The 13183-nt window shown below is 46.3% G+C and overlaps 1 protein-coding gene across 1 annotated transcript in view; it reads right to left on the reverse strand.

Moving 5' to 3' along the window:
* Positions 1 to 13183, reverse strand: part of DPP6 (dipeptidyl peptidase like 6) — a 717707-nt gene that overhangs the window by 165602 nt on the left and 538922 nt on the right. Inside the window, exon 7 of the mRNA XM_057731732.1 lies at positions 4674 to 4755. Coding sequence (XP_057587715.1) covers positions 4674 to 4755 — 82 coding nt within the window. The remainder of the gene's footprint in view (positions 1 to 4673; positions 4756 to 13183) is intronic.

Below are 13183 nucleotides of genomic sequence, written 5' to 3' on the forward strand. Positions count from 1 at the left end.
TCAGCAGCGGAAGTCAGTGGGAAGAGAATCACGCCTCTCCTGCAGCTCCAGGGGCTGGCAGAGGGCCCGGGACACAGGGAGTGTCCAGTAAACAGATGAGCTGGCAAACAAATGTCCAAACTGTGTGTACACACAAGGGCTGGCCTACCGGGTCCTGCACATCTAGGCAGCTGACGGGCCACATCTGTCACCCCCCGGGAGTTCTAGGGGGTACGGGTGAATGGTTGGGAGTCCAGTCCCCCTGCCCTGAGACCTTGTCAGGAGAGGGGAAACCTGAACTGTTTATGAAAAAAGGCAACTCTGTTCAACAAAGACTCCTTGACTCTCCTGGATAAGTTATTCTATCTGTGAGTTTCCCTGGAAAAGTATCTTAGGGTCTAACAAGCCATGTCATTGTGAAGTCAAGGTGAATCCCCTCTTTGGTAAACACGCTTCACTTTGTTCTCTGGTCTCCAGGGAGACAGAGCATAGCTCACTGTCATCCGTACCACAGCCTCACGCCCTGGGAGACGAGGGGTACGACGGCTTCTTCTTCTGAGCAGGGATGCAGAGCTGTGAGCCTCCTGTAGTCTTCTTCCATTGGGCCGTGACATTCCCACGCCATCTGCTCCCCAAGGACAGCATCAGCTCCGCGCCCCCTCCCCGCCGCAGGTCCCCTTGCCAGCCCCTCTGCTTGCTCCTCACTTCATAATTCTCAAGACTTCCCGACTGGCTTATTCAACACCCCTTTCAAAGCTGTTCATTTGTCCCCAACATGGGAGCAGGCCAAGCAAAGAGAGACCCAGTCTCTTTGTCTCTGACCCACCGAGTGGACCTGCAGACTCCAGCCTCGAATTCTTAGTGTTGTCTAACGCTGTGCAGTCGTGTTTGCAGAAGTTCCCACATCACTTGCTTCTAAAAGAAAACAATACTATGCAACAAATTCACCAATTTCCCTACACTCGCGTGTTAGCCCACTAAGGTGCCCTGAAGAGGCCTGACCTCCAAGCATGCCATCAGCCGTAAGCACAAAGAACGCCACTGCAGCTGCCCTCAGCGTTTGTGTGTTTCTACTCAATGTCTCTAGCAGAGATGACATACAAGGAAATGAAAGGATAATTTAATCACATTCTAGGTCAGCAGAGACAAAACCTCACATAAATAGACAAACATGCACTGGGGGCAGGGCTTCATGAAAAGATCAAAGAAAAGAACTCAGAGCTATGTTCTCAGTCTAGGCAGAGATTCATCTGCAGAGGATACATGGAGAAAGACACAGTATGGAGAGAAATTTTGATATAGTTTATGTTTTAGTGTAAAGCGCTACGTATAGTGACTATATGAAGAATGGTGGGAAGGGGAAGCAAAGGGGGAGGCGTCAGTTCAATGTTTTACAGATATTTTCTCACTTAATCCCATTTAATCCAGCCACAACCATTTTCCTATCTCTAGGCTTTCGGTAGATAAGGCTAAATTCCGGAAACAACCTGGTTATCCCTCATGAACAACAAGGACCACAGAGCAGCACCATTTCCGAAGCACCGTCCCGGCAGGATGGAGGCCTCCCCAAGGTCAAGGCTGTCCCTTGTCTCTAACGGTGCAGGGGCCAGTCAGGCAGTGTTCATGACCTACGATGTGATCGAAGGTCTCAGAAAATCTACTGTAAAAGGCAGGAGCCACTAGTCGGAGGCCATGTAGAGGTGCTGGAGAAATGCCTTTAAGCCCCTCCGGTGTCATCTCTCTGCGGTTTATGGGGAAGATGCTGACATCTTTCCCCACGAGGAGGGGGTGAAGGGAAAGCTCTTTGGTGAACTTTAACTGCAGCTGTGTTCTTGGTTCCCGAAGGAGAATTACTTATCTCAGTCTGACTCATTATAATTAGAGTCGATTTCCTTTGGGGAGCAATATTTACTTTTTAAAATAAAATGGCAATGAGAGATTTGTTAGTGTTTGCAAGGTCTGCTTGTGGGTTTGAATTTTCTTTGGCAAGAGCGCCTGCTGGGAGTACCCGTCAAAGGGCTGCTGGTCCCCGGAGTCAGGCCTCCCCAGGTGAGGATGGTCAAGAGGGCGTTTGATCCCCTAAAACATTTACTACCTGGCCCCTTACAGGAAAAGTTTGCTGACTCCTGCTCCAACCTATAGGATATTTTCTCACTGATAAGCTGTAATGCCTACTAGACTCAGTACAAGAGTCTAATGAAAATTAAAATAGCAAAGTTAAAGAAGTTTAAGACCTCACAAATTCCATGAGCACATGAGTACTTCTCGTACTAAGCCCAAACATCAGTAATGACTACTTAACTGAACCTTTATTTCCTTGAGGCAGAAAGAAAGGTGAACTTCCCTCACCACGAGTAACATCGTAAACTCACACATAGATTCTGGCTATTTGCCTCCATCCAATTATTTTATGCTTATGGTTGAGGCCCAGAAGACTATACCAACTAATTACTAACCCGTGCGTTCACACATTCACTTTCGACCTCAACAAATACTTCCTGAGCGCCAGGTGTTGAGCTAGACACTCAGAATACACAGATGAAAGCACTCGTGGCTTAGACCAAAGGCCACCTCCTCGCGGAGAGACGTGTGGGCAGGAAATCGTGTGCTTTAGGCGTTTGTGGGACGACACGTGGGTGCCTGGAGAGGCTACCCGGCCGTGTGGGCAAGGGGGCCGGGGGAACTTTCTCAGAGAAGTTGACACCTAGGTTTGCTGCTGGTTATTCTTTAAAATATAATAACTTCTGTCATCACTTAATCCAGCCCTGTCCACTGGGAAGCCTGGCATGAGTGTGAAGTCCATTGTCCAGGAGGCAGCAGTGGTTTCAGGCAGGAGAGGGCTGGCTGATGAGTAAGCTGCCCAGAGAGTGATCAGCCCAGAGCCCCAGCTGCCCCTCATTCTAGACAGAATCCTGAAACGTGTGTCTGTGTGTGTGCACGCAATATACACCTCCTCCTTTTACAGCTGTGGGTTACTTTTTCCTTAAATTGCAAACCCTTTCCAGAAGGCAGGGCTAGGGGGTACGACCTCTGCAGCGTCCAGCCTCTCCCACAGGCCCACGTGCATCTGCAGGTTTAGTGACAATCACTGGGCTGGTGGAAAGACACCCTGACAGTGCCCAAGTCTTGATGTCCTTTTCCAGATGACTATAAAAAGGCTGGACAATGACCACTCAGTAAGGTGCCCATTCCCCATGCCCTCTCCCGAGCGATGCCATGGGCCCCCAAGGACCAAGGAGAACGGGGAGAGCCCTCTACAGAGGTGCAGCATCACATTTACGGAATGATTTGATGGATATGGGAAAGATTTTCTTCCAAAAAATGTTTTCCATCACCGATTTTCAGAGGCAGCTAACTACCAGAGGTAAGTCACATGGGTCAAATACTTAGGTTTTCTACAATCTCCAGTGGAATTGTGGTTTTTCCTTGTGTAAGAGTTAGCGCTTTTGGGCAATGATGACTTTTCTCTCTCTCCTGGTTGTGAATGAGTTGACGGACTGGTGTCTTTCTGCCGAGTCAGCTCGTGGCACCCTCCTGCCTCCTGTCACTGGTTTAGATCCGTTAAGTGTGCCTTTTGAAACCTCTGACCATTAAGTGTGCAGCACCAGGAACTCCTGGGTAACAGCTAAAAGAGCCTGTGGCTGCTATTCTCCTGCTTCTTCAAATCAAATTGAGGCAACGGAATTAATATGTAATCAAGAAAAAAATAATTGTACTATTGGGGAAAGTAAGACTATTTTAATTCCTAAGACAGCAGGCAGCCTATCCAATAGAAACTCACCCCAAGATTTAAAAAATGATCATTTTCTGCACTTTTTTACAAAAAGAGTTTTTAAAATGCAGCTTTATTGATCCTCTTAAAGATGTAGAAGAAAATGGTGACAAGATCAGCCACTGTGTCACCTGATCTTCAAACTGCAGGCACTTTATGCAAAGGGTGACACAACCTTCTGAAGGGAACCGACGGACATCATCTGGCTTTAGACACACGTAATGTTAGAGCTGGGACGAACCTGCGAGGTCACCGCATCCAGATCTTTCACTAGAAGCTGGGCCAGCCGATGGCAGCTGGCAGCTAGTTTGTGAACACCCAGGGTTAGAACCCTTGTCTTTTAACCAGCTGTTCAGAGCCCTTTTCACTACACCGTCCTGGCCATTCAGCTTCTTGAAACATCTTTGTTTTTGCCAATTTGAGCGGGAATCTATGAAGATGTTTGGGGTAAAGCAGAGAGGGCCATGCTAGCTGTGGGGGATTCTGCGGATGCTACTTGCAGGGAGCCCCACTCTACAACTGCCAGAAAATCTACTTTTCTCATAAAACCCTCCAAAGAAAAGAGCCACAGTTCCAAGAGCAAAGCAAAAGAACCTTTCATGACTCCACAGTTCTGACCGTTCCCATCTGCGGTCCTCTGATGAGGTGTATCTCAGATTCACATTAAGTCTACAGTCGATACACACACAGCTCCAGTCAGGGACTGCTTTAAGGAAACCAGGTACCAGAACCAAGGCACAGGCTCTCCCAATTTCAAGACAGTTCTCTAGCAAAAGAAATGGCCATATGCAGATGTTCTGGGGTACTTTTTCAAAACTTAATTCACACAAACACAGATTCTGAGTCCAGTGAGATATATTCAGCCTATAAAATGGAAACTTCACCAACACGGAAACTTGCTCACTGAAAGCGACGTGCTTACCAGCTGTTGACCCTTGGGGCCCCATCCTGCATACTGAAGTTTTGCGTTGCTAACTTCTGGTGGATCTAGACTTTGAGGATCCCTGAAAGAAAAAACAAAGAAAAATGGTAGTAAACAAGCATTTAAGATGCTGTAATATTATCCTCCAGCTGTAACTTACACCTTTTTCTTCCATTGAATCAATTTCAGGAGCTTGTGTTATTAAATAAAACGTCTCATTCAGCCTCCATTAGATTTCTTCAAATATATACATAATTATATATTTATATATGTATATAAAATTTACATGAAGCTGAAATAGGTCCACTGCTGCTTAACTTCAATAGTAAATATTCATCAAGAGAGAACAGGCAGAGAGGTCTGTAGAACAATTTTAAAAATATTCATAATAGTCAAAATTAAAAACAGAAATACACAGCTATGCAGTAATAAATCCCCACAACTCATATTTCCATCTTTGGCTTTCCTGGCAGATAGGTTTTTTCCTAAGCATGACACCAGGTCATTCAGACCTTCCAAAACCAGTGGTCTCAGGACAGAGTCCACCCTTTGGTTTGTGTTGATGGGGAGGAAAAGAGGCAGGGAGAGACAGAGTCACTGAGGAAAGAAAGACTGAGGGGAAGCATGGGAGAAGGATTTTTTCTTTCAAACATCAGTTATATTTTTACATTCTTAATTTAGTGGGTACGTAAAATACCATGCTAAAAAATAATCCTGTCTATGTACTTAAATAAGGTCATAATGAATATGTCATAATGCAAAAAGAAAAAAAACCTAACAGCTTTATAAACATTAAACATTTCAGCATATTTTCTAGCTACCACTGTGGACACATGCAGAAAAGACTGATGTTCGCGTTTCTCTTGGGCACTGCTGCTCCCTGTGCCCTGCTGAACAGGCCAGGCTGTGTCGGGGAGCACCCAGTGCTCAGCTGTAATGTTCCTTGTGCAGAAGACGCAGCTGTGAATGTGCTCATTCATCTACAGAGGGACTAGGGCTGAGTGGTCTTTGGAAAAGAAAGGGAGGTGAAATGGGTAAGGACATGCTTTTTCAGAGCTCAAATCAGTAGAAAATCCTAAAGTAAATGCTCAATAATACTATTAGGACACAACAGAATAGATCTCAGAGTAAAACGTGTTAGGGAAGACAAGGTAGTCTGCCAAGCCCCAGGGTAGTTTTAGATGGTGCGGAGATGGGTCTGGAGAAACCAGGGAAGCCTGAAGGTGGGTGAGGAGGTGCTGAGTAAGGGTGACCATGACAACAGGAGTCAGCTGGGAAGGCTGGTACCTGGACAGTTAGAGAGGAAGGGCATCTACAGTGCAGCTTCCAAATGATTTTAACAAATCCTACCATTTGTATGTTTTTAATATTTCAAAGTATTTTTGTAAACATGAGTGTTTTCCTCTCTAACCTTGTGGAGGGAAAGGCTTTCCAATAAGGATGACTCAAAATCCAGTGATAAAAGAGGTGTAAATTCACATAAAAATTAAAAACTTTTTGCATGACAGAAAAACACAAACAAAAGATAACTGACAAACTGGGAGAAAATATTCATAACAACTACCATGGAAAAATGGCTAATATCCCTAAACTATCGAGGTTATACAAGGCAAGAACGAACGAACGAACGAACGAAAGAAAGAAGAGAAAAAGACATGAACAAATAATTCACAAAAGTATAGAAAAATGGTCCCCAAATGTATTAAAAAGTACTCAAACACATACAAAAGTAAAGAAATACAAACTGAAACCACACTGATATCATTTCTCACCTATACCCACATACATACACACACACAGATAGATCCAAAATCCAGATACGTGTGTATCCACAGGTTAGTACACACACATGTGCCCTTGCTCTGTTCATAGAAAGGCCTAGATGCAACGACCCCCAGTAACAATAAGCCCACCCAGTGCCCATATGTTACTCTCTCAGCACCATCTTACAATTAAAAAAAAAAAAAAAAAAAAAGGGCTCCTAGGAGAAGAAATTGTATCCAGCCTAGAACAGGAAAGATGCAGGATGAGTCTGGAACATCTCATGGGCCAGAAAGTAAGGAAATACTCAAAAAAGGTAGAGTTTGTTAACTGAAGGGAGCCGCTACCTTACAGGGATCGCTCATGGCTCATGTTTTGAGCGACAAAATCATTATGGTAATAATGGATGAACCCACAGAATAAAATAAATATCCATGAATCCTTACAAATATGAATAAACAACCAAATATGTAACTGGGTGGGGGAGGGGAGCCAGCGCTTCCTCACAGTGGAATTCCAATCAACACACGTGGAAGCAGGAGGAGGAGCATCGCCCTTGGAGGAACACCACAGTGATGGATGCTGCCGACAGGTCCACTGGGGGAGGCTAAACCCAGTGGCTGAAAGTCTGAAGACAAAGAAGATCTGCATAATCTCAAGTATCTCCACCAAGATGCTTATCAACCGCAAAGGGGAACAAGAGCAGCTTTACAGGGAGACGCCTGGCAGACAGCAACTCAACCCAGGGGTCAAGGTCCACATCGCCAGAGGGAAGACACGTCAGCATCACGGACTTTCAGCAAGAGGCGCTGAGAGAAACAAACCATCGCACGTGTGGTGGTGTCACCGGCAAAGCCCATCATCAATCCCGGGGAACACACACAGCGTCCGGGGAACGAAATAAACCTCACCTCTCTCCTCCTTTGCGCTTCGTCTGTCCCACTCGCTCACAGCGGGCCCGGGCAGAGGCGTCGCCCCCGGCCCTCAGACCCAGAGCGTCTGGCGTGACACGTCCAGCGACACCTCAGCGCAGGGCCGGGGGCAGTGACGCTGCCCACGACACCGCGATTCAAGATGGCCGCGGCAGGCCGTGTGCAGAAGCGCTGCGCCCGGCACGCTGGGCGGCAGCGCGGCTGCCCCGCCCCCAGAGCCCTGCCCCCGCCCGCTGACCACGCCCCATAAGGCAGCCGGGCTCGCGGCTGGCGGGACAGGCGGGCTCTGGAGCCCGAGCACCCACCTCCCATCGTCCGTCAGGGACTAAGGCTTCCCTCTGCTTCGGAACTGAGCTCGGCCTCCTTCTATGGGCTCCGGTGACACCGGCAGGAGACCCCTGCTGGGGACCCACTTGGGTGTATCGGTAACAGTATTTTTGCCAAAAATACACCTCCTCACGCCAATCGTGAGAAAACTCCAGACAAACCCAAACTGAGGCGCTCAGAAAAACAGCTGAACAGTGATCTTCAAAAATGATCTTTCTTTCCACGAAAGACAAGGAAAGACTGAGGCAACGTCACAGCCTGGAGGGGACTGAGGGGAAATAACATCTACAGGAGTGCGGGATCCTGAGACAGAAGGAAGACACTGCTGGAAAAACTGGCCAAATGCAAATAAAAGTCTGTAGTCGAGTGAATAATATTGTACCAGTATTAATTGCCTTTTCTTGATAATTATACTGTGGTTATAAAATGCACTGCAGCAGGAGAAGTGGGCTGAGGAATAGAACTCTTTGCACTATTTTTGTGACTTTTCTTCGCCTAAAATTACTTCAAAATAAAAAGCTAAAAAATTCCAAAGAATTTTCATAGCTTACGTCTCTTCGGTTATAAAAATTATTAAAGGAGGTAAAGTTAGAGAATTCCCCTCCCAACATACTATAATCTCTATATTGAATTGAAAAAAAAATTACTTGCATATCTAGACAGCATCAACACTCAACAAGCATCAGAATAAACAAACGAGTAAGGATGGATGGGTTACGGGGGTGGCACTGAGTAACAGACCTTGCGCAGATTTAAAGGTCTAATGAATTCGCCAGGCCTGGGCTTACTGAGAATTCTGCAAGCACAGAGGACGGGGTAGGAGATCAGAAAGAAATAGCCTTACTTAGTGCTGGAATTCAGTTTGTCAGATTATGATTTCTAGCAGGTGTCTAGGATATTCAGGAACAGCAGATTAACTTCTCTTTACTCTGAGGAGTGTAAATTCCCATAAATGCCACCTGGAAACCACACCTGCAGTGGATAAAGGGTCTCAAGAGGTTGGTGAGCGCCAGGAGGATGCACCAGGCTGCACATGCCTTGCAGCCTTATTAGCTGTGCTCCCCGGCGCACAGGAGACCGTTACCCCCTCTCTAGAGACAAGGCACATTTCCCACCCATCATCGCCAACACATCAGACAAGTGTCCACAGCACGGAGGCCGCAAAGTAACAGGAAGAAGCACGGGCTGGAGATCAGCTGTCTACCTTCCCGAGGCACAGATCACGCGGCCAGGCTGATCTCAGGTGACCCCAGGTCACACAACTCGATAGTACTGTATTATATTATATATACTGGAATCAGGTAGCACAGCACTTACCTGGTAGATACCTGATAGATGCCTGTTTACTCACTGGTAAACTGGTAAATGTTCAAGTGGGCCATGCACCACTATCTAGGTGTAATTCTAACCAAAGTTCCAATCATCTGTCAGCTATGAGGACACATTTACTCTATAGAACTCAAGCAATCCAACACATGGCCCACATTCCTGTGTGAGACAGGAACTTGAGTGTAGAGCAGTCAGCCCTCAACCGTGTCCTCCTTGTTTGTCCTGTGAAATAAACCTGTGTTTTTACATCTGCCTGTAATGGTGTCGGATTCTCTTGCTTTCACATTAAAAGTGCATTTCAGAGAAATGTCTATTTAGGTCTTCCACCCAGACACACAGGTGGCTAACAAACACATGAAAAGATGCTCAATATCACTAATCATTAGAGAAATGCAAGTCAAAGCCACAATGAGGTATCACCTCACACGGATCAGAATGGCCATCATCAAAACATCTAGAAACAATAAATGCTGGAGAGAGTGTGGAGAAAAGGGAACCCTCCTGCACTGTTGGTGGGAATGTAAGTTGGTACAGCCACTACGGATAACAGTATGGAGGTTCCTTAAAAAACTAAAAATAGAACTACCATATGACCCAGCAATCCCACTACTGAGCATATACCCAGAGAAAACCATAATTCAAAAAGAAACATGTACCACAATGTTCACTGCAGCACTATTTACAATAGCCAGGACATGGAAGCAACCTAAATGCCCATCAACAGAGGAATGGATAAAGAAGATGTGGCACATATATACAATGGAATATTACTCAGCCATAAAAAGAAATGAAATTGAGTTATCTGTAGTGAGGTGGATAGACCTAGAGTCTGTCATACAGAGCGAAGTAAGCCAGAAAGGTAAAAACAAATACCATATGCTAACATATACATGGAATCTAAAAAAATGGTGCTGATGAACCCAGTGACAGGGTGAGAATAAAGATGCAGAGGTAGAGAACAGACTTGAGGACACAGCGTGGGGGGTGAAGGGGAAGCTGGGACAAAGTGAGAGAGTAACATTGACATATATACACCACCAAATGTAAAATAGATGGCTAGTGGGAAGCTGCTGTGTAACACAGGGAGGTCAACTCAATGATGGGTGGTGACTTAGAGGGGTGGGATAGGGAGGGTGGGAAGGAGTCGTGGGAGGGAGGGGATATGGGGATATATGTATAAATACAGCTGATTCACTTTGTTGCACAGCAAAAACTGGAACAACAGTATAAAGCAATTATATTCCAATAAAGAGCTTAAAAAAAAACCAAAAAAAGAAAACAACAAAAAAAGTGCATTTCAGCCTGACCTTCTTCAGCTCCCTCTCCAATGACCCACTTGATGGTCATTCACCCTCTGCCCAAATCTCCCACTGAATTGCCCTCCCTTACAAGCCGAGCAAATGCCCCCCTTGGCTTTTTTTTTTAAGCTCTTTATTGGAATATAATTGCTTTACACTCTTGTACCAGCTTATGAGGTACACCAAAGTGAATCAGCTGTGTTTATACACATATCCCCATATCCCCTCCCTCCCGCGACTCCCCCCCACCCTCCCCGTCCCGGCCTCCAAGGCATCACCCATCATTGAACTGATCTCCCTTTGTAATACAGCAGCTTCCCACTAGCTATCTATTTTACAGTTGGTAGTATATATATGTCTATGCTACTGTCTCACTTCGTCCCAGCTTCCCCTTCGCCCCCCAGCCCCCCAACCCCGTGTCCTCCAGTCCATTCTCTGCATCTGCTTCCTTATCCTAGAGTCTGTCATACAGAGTGAAGTAAGCCAGAAAGAAAAAAACAAATATTGTATGCTAACACATATATATGGAAACAAACAAAAAAAAAAGGTACTGATGAACCCAATGACAGGACAAGAATAAGGATGCCCCACTTGGCTTTACGCTTAATCCATCTCCTTCACAGACACACCTGGACCACTGGGAGCATCAGAGAGAAGCACGGAGCCAGCTGGAATCTCTCCCCTCACTGGGTACACTCCTGTCTTTGTCCTCACAACGAAGTCTTGGGTGGTCACATCCTTCTCAATACGACCCCAGTCTTTGCTGCTCTCTTCACGTCCCCATTATCTAATGCCCTCTTTCTCTGAGCAGACAGGAATGGCCTCGTCTGATCACCTTCCAGGAAGAACCCGCTGCTCGGCTGCAAGGTGAGCGGGTGGCTCCCAGCTGCTCACATCAGGAGTCGGCTTCAGCTTTCGAGCCAGGCCATGCTCTCTAGGGCAGCCCCGGCCAAAGACTGGTTGTGGCAGGGGCACTGGAGCCTATATCCGCCCAGTGCAGGGTCCTCAGTGGGCAGTCTTTGCTCCGGGCTCCCCGCTGGGCTGTCCCAGGGGGTCAGGCCTGCAGGAGTCTGAGGCCCAATCCTGCTTCCTCTCTCTTTCCCAGCCTTGCAGCTGCCACGTTTGCCTTGTGGCTTCAAGCGTTTTCCTCCCAATCCTGTTGCTGCCCTTTGGTCTCTCACAGGCCTCACTCTTAACGTAGGTTCAGCCTTTGCTTTCAGGAAGGCACCCTGGCTCCCTGCTGCTGGAGGCAGGGGTGCCCCCTCTGCCCACACACATAGGTACCTGTCCATCCTCACCGCCGTGTCCAAGGATGAGGCATCCCCTCTCCTGTCTAAGCAGCTCCTCCTCTGTACCTCCTTTTCCGTTCCAGCCTAGAACCACCAAATCCCTCCCTTCCCACTTAACTTCTCAGTAAACCTTTCTTGGTTATTTTTGAAAATTAATTAACATTTATTTTCCAGGGCAACTTGAGGTTTACAGAAAAACTAAGCAGAAACTACAGAGTTCCCATACACTTCCTCGCTCCTGCTCTGAGTTTCCTGAATCATGAACTTCTTGCACTGGTGCGGGACATCTGTGACAAATGATGCACCAATAGCAACACATTATGACTAACTAAATTCCATTCTTACGTGAGGGCTCAAGAGCTCTGTGGGTTCTCACAGATCTGTAATGTCACGTGCCCACAGTACAGACTCAGAAGAGTTTCGCTGCCGTACAAATCCCCTACGCTCCACCTACTCATCCCTCCTCCTGCCCCAACACCGGGAAATCATTGATCCTTTTCCTGTCTCCACAGTTTTGCCTTTTCCAGAATGGCATTGGGTTGGAATCACACAGAGTGGAGCCTGTTCAGACCGGCTTCTTTCACTTAGCAATGTGCATTTGTCTCCCCTGTTTTTGTGGAGTAACTTTAAAAAAAATTATTTTATAAAAGTATAGTTGATATACAATATTGTGTTAATTTCTGCTATACAGCAAAGTGATTCAGTTATACATACATACACATACATTCTTTTTCATATCCTTTTCCATTAGCGTTATCACAGGGTATTGAATGTATTTCCCTGTGCTGCACAGTAGGACCTTGTTGTTTATCCATGCTCTATATAATAGTTCACATCTGCCAATCCCAAACTCCCAATCCATCCCTTCCTCACTTCCTCTTGGCCTTGGCGACCACACGTCTGTTCTCCATGTCTGTGAGTCTGTTTCTGTTTCATAGATATGTTCATTTGCCATATTTTAGGTTCCACATATCATATGATATTTGTCTTTCTCTGTCTGACTTCACTCAGCATGATCATCTCCAGGTCCATCCATGTTGCGGCAAATGGCATTACTTCATTGTTTTTCATGGCTGAGTAATATTCCATTGTATACATGTACCACATCTTCTTTATCCATTCCTCTGTTGGGGGACATTTAGCTTGTTTCCATATCTTGGCTATTGTGAATAGCGCTGCTATGAACATAGGGGGGTGAATGTATCTTTTCAAATTAGAGCTCTGTCCAGATAGATGCCTAGCCGTGGGACTGCTGGGTCATATGGTAGTTTCATTTTTAGTTTTCTGAGGAACCTTCACACTGTTCTCCATAGCGGCTGCACCAACTTACGCTCCCACCAGCAGTGCAGGAGCCTCCCTCTTCTGTGCAGTAATTTCTATGTAGCGCCAGCCTCCCGAGGACTTGCTCCATCTGCTCTTTCTACCTCCATCCTGTCTCTTCCTTCTTACTCCATAAGGGCACTTTCCCATCTACGTACAAAATGAGCGTAATGAAGGGACGAACAAGACACACCTCACCTGACAGTCTCTCCATCCACTTACAATCCACCCCCCTTGTCCTCTCCTGGAAGTCA

Source organism: Hippopotamus amphibius, chromosome 4, assembly GCF_030028045.1.
Source record: "Hippopotamus amphibius kiboko isolate mHipAmp2 chromosome 4, mHipAmp2.hap2, whole genome shotgun sequence".
Lineage (NCBI taxonomy): Eukaryota > Metazoa > Chordata > Mammalia > Artiodactyla > Hippopotamidae > Hippopotamus > Hippopotamus amphibius.